This window comes from Podarcis filfolensis, assembly GCF_964270895.1.
Source record: "Podarcis filfolensis genome assembly, chromosome: 12".
NCBI classification, from domain to species: Eukaryota; Metazoa; Chordata; class Lepidosauria; order Squamata; family Lacertidae; genus Podarcis; species Podarcis filfolensis.
The window spans coordinates 7,277,415-7,298,533 of record NC_139614.1 but is presented as its reverse complement, the minus strand read 5'-3'; the positions used below and the strand labels follow the sequence as shown (position 1 = coordinate 7,298,533).

At 38.4% G+C, this 21,119-nt stretch overlaps 1 protein-coding gene across 5 annotated transcripts in view; it reads left to right on the top strand.

Annotated features, from left to right (window-relative positions):
* The window catches only part of BBS9 (Bardet-Biedl syndrome 9), a 222,554-nt gene that overhangs the window by 21,000 nt on the left and 180,435 nt on the right, over positions 1-21,119 (top strand). For all 5 annotated transcript variants that reach the window (XM_083577730.1, XM_083577731.1, XM_083577729.1 and 2 more), the window contains exons 10-13: positions 9,351-9,532; positions 13,218-13,294; positions 15,334-15,387; positions 17,769-17,865. In XM_083577730.1, coding sequence (XP_083433856.1) covers positions 9,351-9,532; positions 13,218-13,294; positions 15,334-15,387; positions 17,769-17,865 — 410 coding nt within the window. The remainder of the gene's footprint in view (positions 1-9,350; positions 9,533-13,217; positions 13,295-15,333; positions 15,388-17,768; positions 17,866-21,119) is intronic.

Sequence of the window (21,119 nt, the reverse complement as noted above, 5' to 3'; positions counted from 1 at the left end):
TCATATAATAGAAATTCTGATACTTTTTATATTTGTGGTTGAAGATGCCTGCATTTTGTTTACATATAAGTGGGGTATAAACTGTCCAAATAACACAACAATTTACATAATTATTAAGCTTATTGGACAGATTTGTTTGATTTGTTGTAAACTGTTAGGTTTTTCTCAAGTAAGCCTTACTGAGTTTGGTGGGATTTAGGATTTAGTGGGATTTAGGTTTAGGATTGCAATCTACATGAAATTTTCTTATAGGTTAAGGTAAATTCTCTTGCATGCTGACAATTTAGATTCCTGATTTATTGCTTGCTTTTGAAAGCATTGCTTTTTGGGATGGAAGGAATATTTATTGGGAATGTTTTCATTAACCCTGGCTTAATTTAGAATTTCAGAAGGGTTCAGTGGTGGAACTAACTTTGGAATATGGCTACCAGGGGGTGAATAGACTTAGTCAAGTCATAGAAATAGTTAAGATATCTCTAGTTATTATCTTTTTTTGCTGGGGGGTGGGGGGAGTTGACATCTAGGAAGAACTCACCTGTCAATTCTGTTCTTATCAAATATTGTAGGTATATTACTCATTAAAAGCTCTGTAGTTGCCCTTCATGGGAGAGAGGTTCTGCTGAAAAATGTTAAACAAAACTACAGACCCAAGTGTATCTTCAAAACAAATCCAGTGCTTTTTATTATAAGGAGATGACAGGTATGGACAAGTTAGTGAAAGTACATTATTTCACTTTTGAGAATATTATTTTACTGAGTAATGAAATAGCCTACTTCCTGCAGTTCCTGCAGAGTAATTCTGAAACAATTTGTTTTGGTAGAAATACTGTTAAATCTATGGAACATATAAAGAAACATCAATTTGATCCAGTGCTCTGTGCACAAAGCAGCTCAGGTTGCTTGTGGGGAGCCCTTTTTTAAAAAGTTAAAATCCTTCTGTTTGGGTCTGAATCCATATCCATCTTCCCAACAGGGAACTGCTGGGATTTTAGCTTCTAAACAGTTCTCTGCACCAACAGCCCTGGCTGGTGAATTGGAGGGAGGAACTGCATGCTCAGAACTGCCCAATGTTTCCCATCTAACTGGCAATATTTTTTTATTATTTATTATTGATTTTATGTTCCACCTTTTCTCCCAAAGGAGTCCAGGACAGCCAACAAGAAGTGATAAAACAATAAAAAAACCACATTTAAAAGATCTTTAAAACAATTCCAATGTAGGTGCAGACTGGGAAAGATCTCAAAAACCTAGTTGAAAGAGGAAAGTCTTTAGTTTAGTAGGTGCTGAAAAGACAACAGAGGCAGTGCTTGTCACCTACTGAAGGGAAAGGTCCCACAACGATAAAGATGTGATTTATGAAGGTGGTGTTGGTGTTTGTGGTGATAGTAGTAGAAATGATGATGATGTAAGCACCAGCATTTTGAAACAGTGCTGAGAAACAGATTGGCAGCCAGTGAAAATATTTCAGAATATTTCAAGCAGTAGCATTCAGGCTGCCCTCAAAGGTAGCCTCATGTATAATGCACTGCAGTAGTCTAGACAGGAGTTAATTGCTACGTGAGATGATGAACAGTTGTTTGCACAGTGGTTTAGTGTGACGCTGTGGTCTAAACCACTGAGCCTTGGGTTTGCCAATCAGAAGGTCAGCGGTTCGAATCCCCGTGACGGGAGGAGCTCCCGTTGCTCGGTCCCAGCTCCTGCCAACCTAGCAGTTCTAAAGCACGCCCCCAAAAGTGCAAGTAGATAAATAGGTACCACACCAGCTGGAAGGTAAATGGCATTTCCATGCGCTGCTCTGGTTTTGGTGTTCCGTTGTGCCAGAAGCAGCTTAGTCATGCTGGCCACATAACCTGGAAAAACTGCGGACAAACGCCGGCTCCCTCGGCCAGTAAAGCAAGATGAGCGCCGCAACCCCAGAGTTGTCTGCAACTGGACTTAACTGTCAGGGGTCCTTTACCTTTTTTACCTTTTAAGTGTAATAGGAAGTTTAAACAATATGCTAAGCTGTTTGGGTTTTACATTCTCTGTAGTTTAGCACAGCCAACAGCAGACAAACATGAATGTTGAAGCTAATATAACAAGTGAAATGTGAAGAAATGTGAACTTGTGGGTGGAGTTATAAAGAAAACCACTGCACATACAGTCTTCATCATCATCCAGATGTAGAAAAATTCTTTGGTCTTCATTCCAGCCCATCTGTTACTCCTTCTTACAAGGTGACATCACCACAACCGTTAAAGCATCATCATATAAAAATAGAAAAACTCCCATATTATAAAAATGGGAATACCTAATACTTATTGCAGTATTTTATAGAAGAAAGATGGCAGGATTCAAAGTTTCTTTTTCTCAACAGTGCTGGTTTAACAGAAGTTCTGCCAGTTATGGCACACAGTGAGAACTGGATGACTTTATGCATTTAATGTTTTCAGTATAACAGAATGTGAAAAGTTTAAACTGAATGGTTTCTTTTAACAATTCCAATTTAAATCTTAAGCCCGTGTTGAGGTTTTGCTGAATAGAGTACATTATACTTAAGTAGCACAACTCTGTAGCTGCATATGATCATATATATGTTATTTTTAAAAGATTTTTGACTAGGTTATTGTACTTTCTTAATTAAAAAGGCTACATGCAAGATCACACAAGATTTGTGGAGATTACATGGAAATATAACACAGAATACCTTTACTTTCTCTTCTTTTTATTTTGATCAGACACTGATGATGTAAAGTTAAAATCATAGAATCATAGAATTGTAGAGTTGGAAAAGAACTCAATGGTCATCTAGTCCAACCCCCTACAAAGCAGGAATCTAGGTTGCCCTCATTGCATAACTCTTCCGTTTTTTTCTGTTGTGTGTCTGTTGACATCATATTCATATAATGTAGCCTTTACTTATGATATAATGTAGCCTTTCCTTCCCAAGTAATTCTTGAAATCCTTCTGGGTTTCATTAGCAGCACTTGCCTGCACTTGCCTACTCTTGAGAAAGTCCCATTGTGTTCTAGGCTTACTTCAACAAGTGGGTACAGGATTGCAGCCTAAGACACATTACATTATGTTGTCATAAACAGATGTGAGATCTCTGAATATTTTATTTTTTTCCCTTTTTACAATTATTATATTTTTCTTCTTTACCTTGCTGCAGCATCTCTCTGATGAAAGTCAGTATGTATTTATTTAAAAGGGAACAGGGAAGCAGCAAATCTGCAATGGGTTGCTGTTTTTAGGCAAGGAATCAAGATTCCTTTTGGACAGCCTGAAATGACCTCCTTCTGGGTAACAACCTACTGATAAGTATGGCCAGAGAGCCAACAGATGGGCATATCTGAAAGAGCCACATATAGAAAAGGCAGCGGAAAGGGGAGAGTGAAAACAAAGGAGCTCTGACTCCCCATGGTCAGGGAAAGAGTCTTGGAGGAGAGTAACTGGGCCATCGTAACTGCCTTTCTTCTAGCCTGTGGTACTCTAGCCTTGCCCCACATCTGACAATGTGTTCTCAAGGAATAACTGTTTGCTGGATAAAGTTATGGGACAGTTGTCACATCTGATCAACTTTGCTAGTGGTTCATTAAATTATTTGTTATATTGTATTCTTGAAAGCTGCTTTAAATATTATTTAAAAACAGTATATAAATTATAAACTAAACTAAATTAAAATTTGACTTCATGGCCAGGTGGATGAGCTTTGCAACAGCCATCCAATGTGCCTTAGCTTCTGAACTCATAATTGGAATATGATGAGGTGCATGGGAGCAAGAGTAATCTTTTTGTACCTTGTAAGCTTTCTACTTTGTTTTTCAGCCTCTTGTTTCTTACCCAAAACCTTTGCAACAGGGAGAACCATGTTTTAAATATATGATATAGGGACATATGGCTGGGTTTCTTGATTTCTTTTGGGAAAAATTTAGTTGGTTTGCCTTCAAATATTTATCCTTTCCTTGTATAGCATATGTATAAAGTTATTCAGAGCAGTGGAAAGTACATGTGTATATAGCAAATAAACTATGTATATGATATGGTATTATCTTAAAGCAGCAGGAATGGAAAGATGAGGTACTAGCAAAATGTTTCTAAATTTAGAGAAATATACATTTTAAATTGTATTTGGTGCATATGTTTCTAATTTAACAAATCTCTTCTCTTAGCCACTAATTAAATTTTGTAATAAGACTCAATATCATTTTCATGACCTGGAAAGTACAGTCCATGAAGCACTCCTTTCAAACCCACCTATTAATGCCTATGGGTCATTCACAGGAGGAGTACTTTGGTGAATTGCACCCCTGGTTTAAATTGTACTACAGTTTAAGAATTAATGGAAAGTATTACATATTATGTGTAGGTATATTGTAGTTCTAGAATTTCATCTTATGTAGACAATCTAGCTATAATTTTGACCTTGTAAAAAGGTTTGACACCCATTTAATTCAACACAGCAGGCACCCCATAAGTACAAATTAATTTTTTTGGCTTTCTTTTGCTTCAGTCAATATAATAAAAACTTTTTACTATATATTATGGTGCCGTCACCAGCGGGTGGCAGTGGTAACTAAAAGTTGCTGACCTGCTTTTGGGAAGATTTTTCTTATTGTTCCAATGTGACAAAAAAGTTTAATGAGCTGCCTTCATATAAGTTTTGGTAGAGTCATTTTTAACATTAATTAATTAGCTGTCTATCTTCATGTTTCAGACTTCTTTAAAAAAATAAAAGTGCAACACATATATTAATAGGATGTCAAAAAACGGTTATACAGGATTCTGCAAAATTCAGGAGCGGATGGCATTATACATAGTCCATATACAATAAAAGTCACTCTTGAGCAAATATAGACATAAAATAAAGCCAAAATAAATAAACCACAGGTATATGAATGCATGGCAGGTAGCAACTAGAACAATTTATAGTATAGACAGAGTGGCTAAACAAGACAAAGTTATAAAACACGAACCCTATTATACAAAGGGAAAGTAATTAAAGTATTCAAATGTCCTGAGTCGCTCTATCAGCCATATTCATTCATACGCCGAGAGGGGTCCTCGGCCATATACCTCCTTGCTTAAAAATAAAAGGAAGTCAGACCAAAATAGGTATGAAATCATTCTTCCAACAAGACAATATCCCACACTTTAGTGTACCAGGTAGTAAGATTGGCCCCGTCTAAATTTGTCCAAAACTGTGCAATGGTCATTCTAGCTGCCATATGTAGGTGTGCAATCAAAGTTGTCTAAGGAGCAACTGTATTGTTCTATGGACCCCAGTCTCTGAGCAGCGAGAGACTCTAGTGGTTCCTGCACTTACGCAGGGTTTGGGTTTGTTAGAATGAACGTCAATGTAGACTGGCGACTTTAGGATACATGGTGATATTTTCACATATATGGTTTTATTTTCACTCTGTCAGAAAAGCGACTAGCCAATACATGAATTTTAATATAATAATAAATGACTACAACTAGGATCATAGTTTGAGGCTCTCATTTGCCCCGTGAGGTATTCACTCATAAGAAATATATCCTGAAAGTCAGGGCCAGCACAGTCATTAGGTGGGGTGAGTCCATTGCCTCAGGCGGCAGAAGCCCTGTGGTGGCGCCCTGTGGATGCTTCGCCATCTTCACTGCCTGTGAAGAAATTGCACTGATATCGGCACTGATTTGGGGTGAAATCATGGCAGTTTATGATGAGAGCTCATTGAAATCACACAAGATCTTGTGGAGTGTGAGACGTCTCTCCCCAAATTGGTGTGATGTTGCCCCAAATCAGTACCGCTGCTGGTGCTGCTCTTCCACCAATGGCAGAGTTGGCGGGGTGGGTAGTGCAGAGTGTTAGCGGGGTAGGTTGAAATGGGATGTGCCATCCCTGGTCATAGTGGTTTAATTTGTCTGGAGGATGAATGGTGCCTTTGGCTAAGGACCGCTACTGCTGTGTCTGAAAAAGCTAAGAAAAACTTGACCAAGCTGTCATGCACTAAAATAGCACTGAACATTTTTTGTCCAGTCAAAGGCGACTATGGGGTTGCGACACTCATCTTGCTTTCAGACCTAGGGAACCGGTGTTTGTCCACAGAGAGCTTTCTGGGTCATGCGGCCAGCATGACTAAACCGCTTCTGGCGCAATGGAACACCGTGACGCAAACCAGAGTGCGTGGAAATACCATTTACCTTCCCGCTGCAGCGGTACTTATTTATCTACTTGCACTGGTGTGCTTTCAAACTACTAGGTTGGCAGGAACTGGGACAGAGCAACGGGACCTCACCCTGTCACGGGGAATCAAACCGCTGACCTTCTGATCAGCAAGGCCAAGAGGCTCAGTGGTTTAGACCACAGCGACACCCGTGTCCCTTTTTTGATTGGAAGGCTGTTGAGAGAGAGAGAGAGAGATATTACTTTTATATTTAAAAAATTCCTCAGTTTTGGACGCTTGTTTCATTGCATACACTGTTCTCACTTCATAAGCGATGTTAGCTATTGTGCATGGTTTGTTTTTTTGACTGTCACCGTCCAGAAAAAATACTGAAGAATTCAGACTTTCTGATAATGTAGATCATGAATGTTTCAGATTATAACCTACTTCCATGGAAGTCAGTGCAGAAACCAGGTGGTGAAGACAGTCAGACATGCTCAGAATCTTCATTACACTGAGTGAAGTAATAGGACAGCAACAATAACACCAGAGAAAACATTATTCACACTTTCTAATTGGGTATATAATTAACATTGCAGGATTCATTAGCGTGGTCATTTCTTTAAAGATAAAAGGGATGTTTGCTGTTAAATGGGAATACTTTTCTAAAGTATAAAATAGTACATGGTAGAGTAAAAATGGTTTTTAAAAAATGAAACAGGCAGCCAGGTAATTTATAGTTCCAAGGCTTTATTAATCCATCTGGAATGATTACTGTTTTATTGTATGACAAAAAGTATGCAAAGCACTTGGATTTGTTAAAATGCTATGTTTTGAGCAATTTGTTTTGCAAAAGAAACATGCAAAAAGCATATGCTATTATTTTTGTCCAAAATCCAGTAAAAGATAGATTTTCAAATTACTACCATATGTGTGGAGAATTTGCTTTGAACAATAACTGTATTATGGGTACCAAAATAATTTGTTTCAATTGAGTTTCTTCAGTAATAAATAAATAAAATCTTTTAGTTCTTACATTTATTTGGCTCCTTTTAAGATCTTTCAAAAATATTCTACCTCAACAATAAGTAATTGAAACTGTACTTTGTTTGAAATGTGTTACAGTAGTAATGTTCATAGCTATACAGACAATTACAGTAGCTGCAGGAAAATGGTTATAAAATTTATTTTAGATCCCTTTTATAATTGCAGCCCTGAAGCAACTTGCTCTGTTAATAGTACCGCTGACACTGTTCTGGGGCAAACCATTTGAGAACTGTAGCTTTGAATTTGGTTAAACTAAAACCGTCTGGGGGTCAGGTGTTCCATAAGATAAATTAATACTTCATAATTCAATTGCTACCTTGCTTTTATATCAATGCAGTTATGAATGCATGGAAAAAATTACGGGGAAGAAAAATCTTTAAAGTTTTCATGGAGTCCTGTATGCTTAATTTTAAAATATAAAACACCATAGCTTTTAGGACCTAGAGGAAATGTACTTTAAAAAAAAAAAAAACCACAGTCCTGCATGTAGTTTGACTGCTTAAATGTCAGCAAAGTTAATGTAATTTAAATTTTCTTAAGTGTGTATAGGATTGCAGTATATCCAACCAGAGCAAAGGAAAATCATTGTATTTTACAACCCTTTGCTTAAACAGCCTATATTTCTTGAAAGCAGAGCAACCATAAAGGAACTATTGGCAGAAAGAATAGATTACCAAAAATAGGAATGTTTGAAGATTGCCTTTTTGGTCCAAGTCTTCAAAAGACTCTCAATGGGCTATTAAACTTGTATGGAGCATTTATGGACTTATTACCAAATCATGAGCGCACAAATGTTTAGTATGCGCTATGCCAGTGTTGAATCACATAAACTCAGCATAACGATTATGTTACCATAACGTTGCAGGTGAACATGCTAGTGCAAATGTTTAGGATATAGACATGTTTGACTAATACAAACTAGATTTGTGTGCATCATGTGCAGACTAGGGATCTAAATAAGTTAGAACCAAATGAATCATGCTATGGAGATATCTGTGTTAAATCCTGAGAAAAGCAGTTTGGGGAAAGGGCAATTTTCAGAGCTATAGGGTAGCAGGTGCTTATACTTCACCTATCAACCAGCTGTAACTTCCCCGTACTCCTAAATCCTTTCCCCTTTCATAAGGTTCTAGACTTAAATTTGTCTACACATAATGCAGCTGCTGTTGTTTGCTTCTGTGTTCTGCAGCAACCCACAGAAGGGTTTTGCTAACAGCAAAAACGTTATAAACATTTTACAAACTCATCTTATTGCTCATTTAAGTAAGGTAAAGGTAAAGGGACCCCGACCATTAGGTCCAGTCGTGGCCGACTCTGGGGTTGTGGCGCTCATCTTGCTTTAAGCAGGCTTGCTTTTAAAACAGATTTGGGAGTGTGAATACTAAATTTCTGTGTTGCTAGAGGTATTTTAGCAGTTTCTTAATTACATGTCTTGTTCACAACAAACTTCTGGTGACATGATTCAGGTAGGTAGCCGTGTTGGTCTAACGCAGTCGAAATATATATATATAAATAAAAAAAATTGTCCAGAGACCACCTTAGAAACCAACTCAAGCATGCACACGAAAGCTTATACCAAGAACAAACTTAGCTGGTCTCTAAGGTGCTACTGTGGGCTTGCCGATCAGAAGGTCGGCGGTTCGAATCCCTATGATGGGGTGAGCTCCCGTTGCCCAATCCCTGCTCCTGCCAACTTAGCAGTTCGAAAGCACGTCAAAGTGCAAGTAGATAAATAGGTACCGCTCCGGCAGGTAGGTAAACGGCGTTTCTGTGCACTAGTCTGGTTCGCCAGAAGTGGCTTAGTCATGCTGGCCACATGACCCGGAAGCTGTACGCCGGCTCCCTCGGCCAATAAAGCGAGATGAGCGCCGCAACCCCAGAGTCGGCCACGACTGGACCTAATGGTCAGGGGTCCCTTTACCTTTACCTTTAAGGTGCTACTGGACAATTCGGGTGACATGAAACATGATGGTGCTACTTTGATTATTGCAGTTATTACAAGTGATCTGATTTCACCAGCCACACAAACCCAGTAGAAGTAGATCCCCCCCCAAAATGTACTGATAGTTCCTGTGAAAAAAATATGCTTGGAAGCATTTTTAATAGCAAAGGACATTTCATTGGCATTCTGTGCTGTTTCAGTATGATGCTGTTCAGCTTTCCCCCCTTTTTATGCAGAGATTTGAAAGGTGTGATAGTCACACTGAGTGATAGCGGTGATCTACAATGCTCCTACCTTGGTACAGATCCATCTTTATTTCAAGCTCCAAAAGTTGAGGCTCGGGATATAAATTATGAAGAATATGATGCAGAAATGAATAAACTTCAGAAAATCATTAAAGAAGCCAGAAAAATCAAAGGTATGGTTCCCCCCCCCCCCATTTTATTGAAATTACATCAGTTGTGGTTGGCTGGCTGTCCATTAAAATCTAACTATAGGATTTATCTTTAATTTGTATTTAATGAAGTAGCTATGCAAATAAACAAATTTTTCACTATGATTTTAATTCTCTTCCCACCAATATTAAAATATCTATGTAGTAGTAGTAATGGGTTATGCCATTTCCCCTAAAAATAAAGTTTGCTGTAACAATTCCGGCAACAAATTTACAATGAAGGAATAACTCACCTAGAAAAAATACCTCTGGTTCTTCCATGTTTGTTGTGTTTTTAACGTATATAAATGAATGTTAATTGTAAGCCATCTTGGTAATCCAGGTATTTCCTGAAAGGCAGAATATAAATAACTGGAAAAATATATAATTTATATAGACACTTAGAAAAATGTCCATAGAGTCCCAGGAAGAGTTAAGATGTTCACCAATGAAGTTTCCTTCCTGGAGCTCTTCCTGGAAGAAGCTTCTTCATAAAAAAAGAGGCTGCTGTGACAGAGGGGAGGAATGGACAAGGAATGGGGAGAACTGGAGCTGAGAAGCAGAAAGTGTCCAAGCCTAAGTTGACTGAGGAACATAAACTGCCAGAAATGAATCAGAGTGAGAGCATCTGTAGCTTCACAAGGGATCTGGCCACTCACCTTCCCTTTTCCTTCCTTCCTTTTCTGTTCTGGTAGGAGAATCGCATTTAATACTTTTCCTCTTCTGAGTGCTCTCTTTCTTCTACATTCCCAATAACGATATTAGTTTTTTGAAAGCTATAACTGTACATGGTATGGCACTTCCTCCCCCCGCCAAACAAAACCGTGAACACACTGTGAGGTGTGTGTGTGTGTGTGTGTGTGTGTGTGTGTGAGAGAGAGAGAGAGAGAGAGAGAGAGAGAGAGAGAGAGAGATACGTTATGCATGCATGTTAGTGTGGGGTAGCTGCTTCCAATTTTTGCACACCCATTGCCAGCACGTGATCCTGGAGGGGAAGGCAACTATGCAGGATGAATAAAGGGTTAAAATCAGGTTGCCATACATCTGGGAAAACCCCGATATGTCCTCTTTTGGGGGGCCAGCATGCCCATCTGGGTGGATTTTTACACTTTAAAGGAAATATCTGGGTTTTTTGGGAGGGGTGATGTTGTTTTAGGGGGGCATGCGCATGCTCAGGAGGGCGCTGTGCCCCGGAAGCGTCGCAGTGGAGCGAGGCTGTCACAGTGAAGATTAGGTGGGAGCTGGGGTCCTTGCCTCCATTTGTTTTGTTTTTTTATATAAATATTTATTAGGTTTTCCAATTTTATACAAACACAAAAAGAAAAAGAACAAAAAAATATTAAAAACAAGTCAATTTCAGTAACAATTTTTCAATAACATGTTTCTTTGACTTCCTCATACCTCCCCTTCTTGTTTTCTATTTCAAATTGTTAATCCAGCAAATCCTAATCTCTTAACATTTCTTTTAATTAACACCTTATTTTCCAATCAACTTTTTAAATTTTATGACTTAAACAATTTTAATCCCTGTTATCTTTATCATAACAGCTAGAAACCACAAAAATTCAATCCAGCATCTTTTCAGAGTTCATTAATTTTGTAATATTTCTGTAAATAATCCTTAAATTTCTTCCAATCTTCTTCTGCTGACTTTTCTCCCTGGTCGCAGATTCTGCCGGTCATTTCTACCAGTCCCATACAGTCAATCAACTTCATCTGCCATTCTTCCAGAGTGGGTAGATCTTGAGTCTTCCAGTGCTTTGCTATAAGTATTCTTGCTGCCGTTGTAGCATACATAAAAAAAGTTCTGTCCTTCTTTGGCACCAAATGGCCGACTATGCCCAAGAGAAAAGCCTCTGGTTTTTTCAAGAAGGTATACTTAAATACCTTTTTCATTTCATTATAAATCATTTCCCAGAAAGCCTTAATCTTTGGGCACGTCCACCAAAGGTGAAAGAATGTACCTTCAACCTCCTTACATTTCCAACATTTATTATCGGGCAAATGATATATTTTAGAACACAAAGGCCTCCATTTGGACTGGCAGCGGCTCAGGCTCGGCGCGGCACCAGTGGCGCCCCCCCCCCCGCACGCTGGCAGCAGCTTGGGTTGTCCTCTCTTTTGCTCTTCAAGATATGGCAACCCTAGTTAACATGTACTTCAGGGGCCAAATAGACCTTGGAGGAGGTGTGCTCTAGGTCAGTGCCCCCACCCTCCTGGCCGCATGGCAATGCACACGTTCAGCCCTTGATTCCCGCCTGGGGAGTGAAGGCAGGGCTCTTAAAAGAAAAAAAAAAGCCTCTCCAGTTCTGCTGTCACTTTAATTGGCTTTCCCAGTCTATGCTGAGGTTTAAGAGGGACTTTGACACATTACCTGCCAGTGGGCCACTTCCTACATGCTCCCCTTTTCTCATCCTGGCCCACGTTTCCTACCTGATTGAGTTGCTTGTTTTTTAAAACGCCCCCAGCTCCTTATAGGACGTGGGTGGCGCTGTGGGTTAAACCACAGAGCCTAGGGCTTGCCGATCAGAAGGTCGGCGGTTCAAATCCCTGCGATGGGGTGAGCTCCCGTTGCTCGGTCCCTGCTCCTGCCACCCTAGCAGTTCAAAAGCATGTCAAAGTGCAAGTAGATAAATAGGTACTGCTCCGGCAGGAAGATAAACGGCGTTTCCGTGCGCTACTCTGGTTCGCCAGAAGCAGCTTAGTCATGCTGGCCACATGACCTGGAAGCTGTACGCCGGCTCCCTCGGCCAATAAAGCGAAATGAGTGGCGCAACCCCAGAGTCGGTCACGACTGGACCTAATGGTCAGGGGTCCCTTTACCTTTATCTCCTTGTGAACCAGGCGGCTTCCCTCCTTTATTTTTAAACTTCTTATCACTTGACAACAGCAGAACACTGAGCCCTCATTGCTGTGGTCCTCTGGCTACCCCCTTGGTTTCCTGGGCCCAGTGCACTGTGGGAGAATTATACACCATGTGGAAACCAAGATGGCAGCCATAGAGCATCTGCTGCCAAGCAGCAAAATGTTTAAAATAGAGAGATTGACTGTGAAGCGGTCTGAAATTTTAGCAGGTGAGAGGGAGGGGCTAAGAGTAGGTCTTGATGGCTACTGGGGCAACAGTGCTTTTCTCCCCTTCCATCTTTCATTTGTTTTATTTTCTTTCTTTCCCTTTAATTTACTATTTACTTTATGCCTCCTCTGTGTTGGTTTATATAATAATGTCTCAGGTATAAGGAGAGCAGAATAAGATAACTGTGAAGGAGAAGGTTGGCTTTGCAAGAGGGAGGCAGTTTGAAAGGAATCCTGTAGTTAAATTTTGATGAAAATTTTGAAAATATTCTGAAATAAAATGTTGTATTCATATAAAGTTTATATGAATATGGGTCTTTGTTGCATTAACAAAGTGTGAGGACGCATATGTGAGTAGAAGCTGAACCTTTCAGATCAAGGTCAATAAAATAAATATGGAAAAGAACTTTGTTATAAAAATAATAATAGTAACTTTGTTACTATTCAGTATCACCCCCTTTGGGCAAGTATTCACCAGACTATAACTTGTGAATCTCCACATATGGGGCTTTATCCTATGTTGAAACTTCAGCTCTAAGTCTCAATAACATGGTTATGAAATCATTGACTAAACTTCCTAGTTACCTGTTTTTTACAGACATTGTGCCTAAAATGGAAAAAAATGAAGATTTTGCACTTCTTGTGACGGTCTCACCTGATCTTGATTCAGTGTCTGTACGTAACTTTAAAACTTACAAATATTCTTACAGAGATTTGTTTTTATAGAAATTGTATACTCTCAAACCTGATAGATAGTGCTTATAGCATTTTGTTAAACTAATGAACACTGAGCTTAAATTTAGAACAATGGCCAGGAGCCCAAAACCTACTAAGGGACTTGGTCATGCCCAGAGAGATTTTTAAGTAGATCCCCATGCCATATCAGTAACTGTTATAAGCAGTGTTGTGTCCATAAAGGTCAATTAACAGTATTATTATTATTATTTAAATGTTCACTTAGTTATAAAAGTGGCTTTCCCTACCTTTTTTGTTGTGTGTGTGTGCGCTATTTTGAGAAATGTAAAACCAAACCACCTGGTGCAAGAAACTAGTCCTGTTCCTGGTATCCTACCCAATATTAGTCATGATGTTATTTGCTTAAATACAGTGGCTTTCTTGAGTGAGGCTATTTCTGTTCTCTAAAGTCTTATTTACTTTTAACACTAAGACAAGCTTGCTGATGCACAGAAAAAAAACCCATAGCTGCTTCACTCCTTCCTCTTTCCTGTTGCTGCTGCACTATTGGGAGTTAAGTCATGGTTTGGCTTGGTGTTATGTGCAAACCCGGGTTTCCGGTTTGTCTTGCTCCAAAGACACCATGACCTGTAACCAAGGTTTGTTCTTGGTTTAGAGTGCTGTTTATAATATAAAGGATCACTAACATTGAAGAAAAAAATCTGTAAATGTAGCATCTATATTGAACTTGCAGTCTTTAGTACTGTGCCATCAAACATTTACCCAATAACTAATACTAATTGAACACATCCTTAATAATTAGACTTAATAGTAAATTATATAAGAAATTCATAACGGATCGTCAGAATGTTTTTATTGTACCTTATGCAAACCTTGCCAATATCCATTGAATGTAGCCATAGCAAACCCCATAAGGATCATGTGTATTGGATCTGCTCCTGTAGCACATTTGGGCCACTCAAGCCAGTGCAACATGCATCAGGATTCTGCTTTGTTAAGTTGCAATAAGCAGTAGGCAAGTCTTAATTTGTAAACGTTTGTACAGAGAAAATAAATTTTGAAATGAAATGTTAACTTACTCTTTTAGAAATCTTGCACTACTGTACAGCTATAGAAGGATGAATGAAATCCTGCTTTGGTTATGACTGCGCTTCATTGCTATTGTTGGCATGGTGCTCAGTTGATGAATGATGACAGCCTAAACCACAGTAAAAAGAAACTGGCTCCCTATACTAAACTATGTTCATGCACCGCCCATCACATGTTTATTTGATGATAGTTGCTGCTTGCTCCAGAAGCTCAACTCAGCATCCTGTTCCCACCAAGAGCTGTCAATCAAATGTTAATCCACCACTGTTTGTCTCCAACTGTAAATGAACATTGGCTATACTCAGGCATCCTGGCAAACCATGGTTTGAGCTAACTATATTTTAGAACACAAAGGCAAGCCCTGGTTTAAAGCCACTTTTCTGCTTTCCTTTTCTGCTCTTTTGGCATTTGGCTTCATAATTTTATTCTCATCTCCATGGTGTAATAGCATGTGGAGGCAGAGTAATTGATTTAACTGTGGCTTCTTAATATCTTGGAAGATAAACTCCTGTAAAACAGAAAAGATTGGAATATGTTGATTTAACTGTATGTACAGAAAAATCTTGCCTTTTGTTTCCTCTTTTTATATACAATTTTAAGCAAAGATTTTGAAAAAATATTTGGGTGAGATCCAAGACATTAGCAAAAGACATTTGATATGCACAAACTTATCTGTCACATAGAGTAATAGTCACAAGCAGATAACATCCATTGGATTTGGCTGTTTTACTATACTGAGAACACAACTCCAGTGAGTTGAATGGCTGAGTGATTGGGCTGCCGTAAATATTACCCAATATTTTTGTGCATCTTAATTCTTTTATTATTGTTTTAAGATCTCTACAGTAAGTTGAAATCTAGCCATACAATATGTTCATTCCTGTGTGATACTGATTTTGCTGTTTCTGTGTGTTTTTTCTTCTTCACAGCAAGCCATTGAGAGTGAAGTAAAAGCAGAGGTGGTTCCTTCTGTGACAGTAAAGGTATTGTGCTTGTTGGGACTTTAAGACCAAGTATAACACTCAAAAGATTCAAACCATTTTTTTATATTTAGAGGGGTGGTTCTAGAAAATATACAGAAGTGACTGAGATTTTGGTGATTTTCATTGCTTGTGATATGCATTAAAGAAATAAAAATTAGATGTATACAGTGCTTTTTTCTGGGGGTACGCTGGGGTACGCATATCCCTGACCATTTTGTGAATATTTGTACTTTTGTCCATTTACTGTATTTATTTTTCCCAATTTGAACTACAAAATGGTGGTTTTCTTGAATCAAAAATGATAGTACCCCTAAACATTTTGTAGAAAAAAAGCACTGGATGTATACATCATGGGTCTCTGTGTTATGGGGAAAGCTCAGAGAAATGCCTTCTGGAACTATGGAGAGGATTATGTTTAACAATCATAAACACTATCTATGGTCTTGGAAGTGAGCCTCTCTAGGAAGATGCTACTTTCTTGAACCAGGACTGACTCACAGGTTGTCATCATTTGGATGCTTGCTGAGTTCCATACCCCATCAAAAGCTCAGTATGAACTCCCAGACCCACCTGGCTCCACTTTCTCCTCCTCCACTGTTGCATGTTCAGCTATCCTATTCAAGCATGCAAACAGTGACAGATGCAAGGTGAAGAAACAGCCTCTTCACTTTGCCTCGACCTCTCTCTTTTTGAGCAGTGGTGACGATTTATCTGTAGAGAGAGTGAGTGTATACAGTAATCTTCTGTCTTCAAAAGTGAGCATAATGATTTTCAGAGAAATAATCTTTGTTGATAATTATTGTTTCAACGTAAAATACTGCAGCCAATTTATTTACATTTCATACATGCTTTCATGGGCTTCCAACTGAGGTTCATGAGACTTGGTCCCAAATGTATATTGGATGACAATTGCTGACATTGTGGTCTGCTGCTCAAATAAAAAACTTGGTCTCCAGCTTATGAGTTTATAAATACAATCATAATGTTGCTAACACACACACACACACACACACACACACACACACACAATGTTTTATCTATAATAATAATAATTTATTATTTATACCCCACCCAGTGGTCTGTTAAACATTAAAAGCTTCCCTAAAGAGGGCTGCCTTCATATCCAAGTACTCTAATGATGGTGGAGGCAGAAGAATCCTGAACTAAGTTGAATACCATATTGGCCTGAATATAAGCTGCACTTCCCCCCTCATTTCTGACCGCGAAAAGTTAAAGGGCAGCTTATATTCACGACCTTATGGTAAGCAGGTAGGAGCGCAGGGCAAACAATGCTAGGAGCATGGTGAAGTGGCGCCCACCCTGCATGTAGTCCCCTGCCCTCTTCTCCAAGGCTGGGAAGAGAGAGAGCAAAGAAGGGGAAAGGCTGCCGGCAACGCAGTATGGCTCCTCCCAACCCAGTATGCAGCCAGGAGCGGTGAGGAAGGAAGCGGCTTATATTCTGGTATTTTTTCTTTTTCTCTCTCCCCCCCCCTTCCAATTTTAAAGGTGCGGCTTATATTTGGGTGAGGCTTATATTCGGGCCAATACGGTATATACATATATACCGTATATGCATATACAGTGGTGCCTCGCAAGACGAAATTAATTCGTTCCGTGAGTCTTTTCGTCTTGCGCGGTTTTTCATCTTGCGAAGCACGGTCCGTCGCAACTGCACCTCTTCAAGCGGCTTTAAGAAAAAAGGAAACAAACTCGCAAGACGTTTTCGTCTTGCGAAGCAAGCCCATAGGGAAAATCGTCTTGCGAAGCAACTCAAAAAACGAAAAACTCTTTCGTCTTGCGAGTTTTTCGTCTTCCAAGGCATTCGTCTTGCGAGGTACCACTGTATGTTCTTTTTTATTTTATGTTCTTTTTTATTGAAACATCAGGACACTAGCAACAACACAAAAAAGAAAAGAAAAATAACAAAACAATATACAGCAATAAAAAGAAATTAGAAAATAGATATTGACAATAAAAGTTACAGCCAACGCAACCTTAACATTTACACAACATAAATAAATATAACATAATATTTTGATTTCCTTCACCCTGATATCAGCTTTTTAATTTATTTCTTTTCAACTCTATATGCATATATGTTCACTACAATGGAATTAAAGGATGTTTAGTGAATATTTTTGTTTCATAGATTTATGGCGGAGTGGGAATTTCCCAGTGGAGCATAATATTCCAATTGATTCTATTCATTAAAAACTCATTTTCTTGTATATAATTCTTTGGAAGATCTCCAACTGATAAAAATTACAAAATAATAGCACTTCAAAAGTTGTTACTAATTTACTGTTCCTTTTTCAGTTGCAGTGTGTTCTAATTCACCTGGTATTTCCATAAATGCCTTTCTAATTTTTTACTTCTAACAGATCACTGTGGAGGGCAAACAGCCGACACTTGCAAAATTATCTGTATGTGTTCAACCTCCTTTAGCTTTGACTCATGACAAATTCACCTTGAAATTAGGTAAATGTTCCAGCTTTGATCTATAGTTATTTCTGTTTTTTTGTCCATTGCCTATCAAACTACTGGTACTATATTAGTATTCATTAACACTGTACTCTTTTTCTGAGACAGATATGTTTAACTTTCAGTCTATATTCTTTCTCCCCCCCCCCCAATAGTTCCAAGTAACAACCTGTCTTGTAAATAGTGATAGGAAAGATGGTTCACACCAGGTTAATCACATCAGGTCCCATTATAATATATATCAGTAATGGAAATTCTCAGAAATGTTTCTAAGAGGATACTAGGACAACACCAAGGCCCACCTGCCACTGGCTAATATATATTTAAAATAATAGAAGAAGTAAATGGTCTAGAATGAAGCCTGCCCTGTATTCTGTGTTTTCTGTATTACTTGATTTGAGCATCAGGCATTCTTAAATACTTGACTACATCTCACTTGTTGTTGTCGTAGTTCTTCCTCGAAACACCCTTCCCGCAAGGGCAGTGGTCACTTCTCTACACCAGAGAGTCAGGCTTTGGGCTTGAGAGAGAGAATGAATGAAACTTGATTTGCGTCCGCCGTCCGCCATAGCAACAAAAAAACATTGCGATGTACAGTGGTGCCTCGCAAGACGAAATTAATTCGTTCTGCGAATTTTTTCGTCTAGCGAATTTTTCGTCTTGTGAAGCATGAAATCCCATAGGAATGCATTGAAAATCAATTAATGCGTTCCTATGGTCAAAAAAAGTCCAAACAAAGCCAAATTTGGTACAACAAGAGTTTATTAAGTGTTCTTTAAAGTCACACATACTGTAAAGAGCATTTCAAAATTCAAACCCAGAATTTTTTTTTAAAAACAGAGTGGCCTAATGGTCACAGAAAATCATAAAAATGCAGGAAAAAAAACAAGCTTCCAGATTCTTGCAAACCCCTCCCCAACTGTTCCCCCAGCCACCCAGCACACAGAAATTCAAATCCAGAATTTTTTAAAAAAAACAGCAGAGTGCCCCAATGGTCACAAAAAATCATAAAAATGCAGAAAAAAACACACAAGCTTCCAGATTCTTGCAAACCCCTCCCCAACACCAAGTCCTTGAATTCCAAACACCCCAACCCAAAATCCAAAACCCCCCAAAAAAGTTTTAAAAGCTTAACTTACCAAATGGCTGCAAAAGAAGTTTTGGAAATGCTTCAAAAATCACCAAAGTCTTTAAAAACCTCAAAAAAGGCTACTATGTACACTGCGTTCTATGAGTTGCTCCTCGAAGTCAAGTCGCAACTGTATTAACGGTGTTAAGAAAAAGGAAACAAACTTGCAAGACGTTTTCGTCTTGCGAAGCAAGCCCATAGGGATATTCGTCTTGCGAAGCAGCTCAAAAAACGGAAAACCCTTTCGTCTAGCGAGTTTTCCATCTTGCGAGGCATTCGTCTTGCGGGGCACCACTGTATACAGAACAAAATAAAAAGTCGATTATATAAAACATAGTTTAGGGTCTTGAATCAGCAGTCAAATAGTGGACCTTATTCTAATTGCCCCAGCTAGAAACCTGGCAACCTTTGCTTTGGGCTTCTATTGCCCAGTTCACAAGAAACTTGAAACTTGGTAAGACTTTCAAAAGCAGTTTATGATATGGCACTGGGTCTTAAGCAGAGCAAAAAACTCAGATATTCCTACACCCTTGAGTCACCTAAAGTATCTCTTTGGAATGAGAGTAATAGGGAGCAGCCTGAACACTAGTAGCAAAGAACTGGAAAGGGGAAAACGTTCAGACTATAATGGATTGGCAGAATAAATTACAAGAATATGTGGAAATGGCGCAATTGACCAACAGCCTAAGGGGCAGTTCAAGACAATAATTTGCACAAAAATGGGATAAATATAAGAGTTATGTACAAAAATATACCAGTGGTTTTTTGTCTATGGCAACATTTGATTGACCTTGGATAAAGAAATATATGAGAAATAAGAGCAACGGTACAAATTGCTGTAAGAATGTATTAGAGAATATATAAAGAATAGATTAATAATGGTAGGTACATTCACTATTAGAATAAAAACATACAACGGGAATTGACAGGAAGTCCAAAGTCTTTATGATACTTTTTGTTAATAATCTTTGCTAATAATTTTTGTTAATAATCACATAAAAAGTAGCATAAATACAGCTGAAGCTTAAGGTTCATAATTATGTAAGAAAAGATAAGCATATGGTGTGTTTTTTTCATTTTTGGTGTACATGATTGAAATTTCTATTTACTTTAAGAGATGTACTATATATATGTAATGTATTGTATGACTATTAATTAAGATTGTTACATGTTTGAAAAGAAAAGAAAAGAAATATGTAGGTCAATTCTGTGTAGATTGCTAGCAGAAGTTTGCAGTCCAAATATTGTCCTTTTGCTTGGAAACTTCCTGCTTTGTACAGTGGTTTCATAGCTGCTCAGAGTACTTTTAGGAAATGCTGCCAGGGTAGAAATGTCGCTCAGAAACTCCCTTTGGCTAGTGAGCTAATTTTCATATAACACAGAAACTTCACGATGTACCTCTGGGCATTCCAGCAATAACACCCAATTTGTTCATAGCTTCATGTATGTTTGATGTTAATTTCTTAGTGGCATCACAGGCTTTTGTCATAGGTATTTTGCCTGTAGTACCAGAACTGAAAGTTTTGTGCAAAAGTGTTTTTAAATTTAGTTTCATTACTTTACTTAAGCAGATTGTACTGCCTTTCATATGGTTTCACAAGGTGGTGTGCAAACAGGAAAAAGGTTAAATGAGTCAGCTGTCAATAAAAACGACAACAATAAAAGTAATGACACAGCAGTGACTTGAGCAATTTTGCTAAAGAATTCTGCAAAACTGCAAGTTGTGTATTGATATCTGGCAAGAGACTATGTTGTATAGTTCTAGATATATACTTTGAGGGACATAATTATAGATGATAAGCTTGGGATACTTGTAAATCCATAGATGTAATTGCATCAAATTGTCCAGGAGGCCAGAAAACTAATGTACTAGAATTAGATGGCTCAAGAGGCTTCTATGGTGTTTCTGTGGGAATTAAGGAATTGATTGTTGAGTAAATTTTGTTTCCATACATTTAAGAATTTTAATTATGTATTGTTTATAGATGGACAGCACTACATGTACTTTTTGGGGGGGGCGGTGTTTAACAAATAATGATCTATGATTCAATTACTATTTCCTTAGAAATGGTTTTGTAGAGTTACACAAAGTCTTCCCCCCAGTTGACCTTTTCATCTTTAT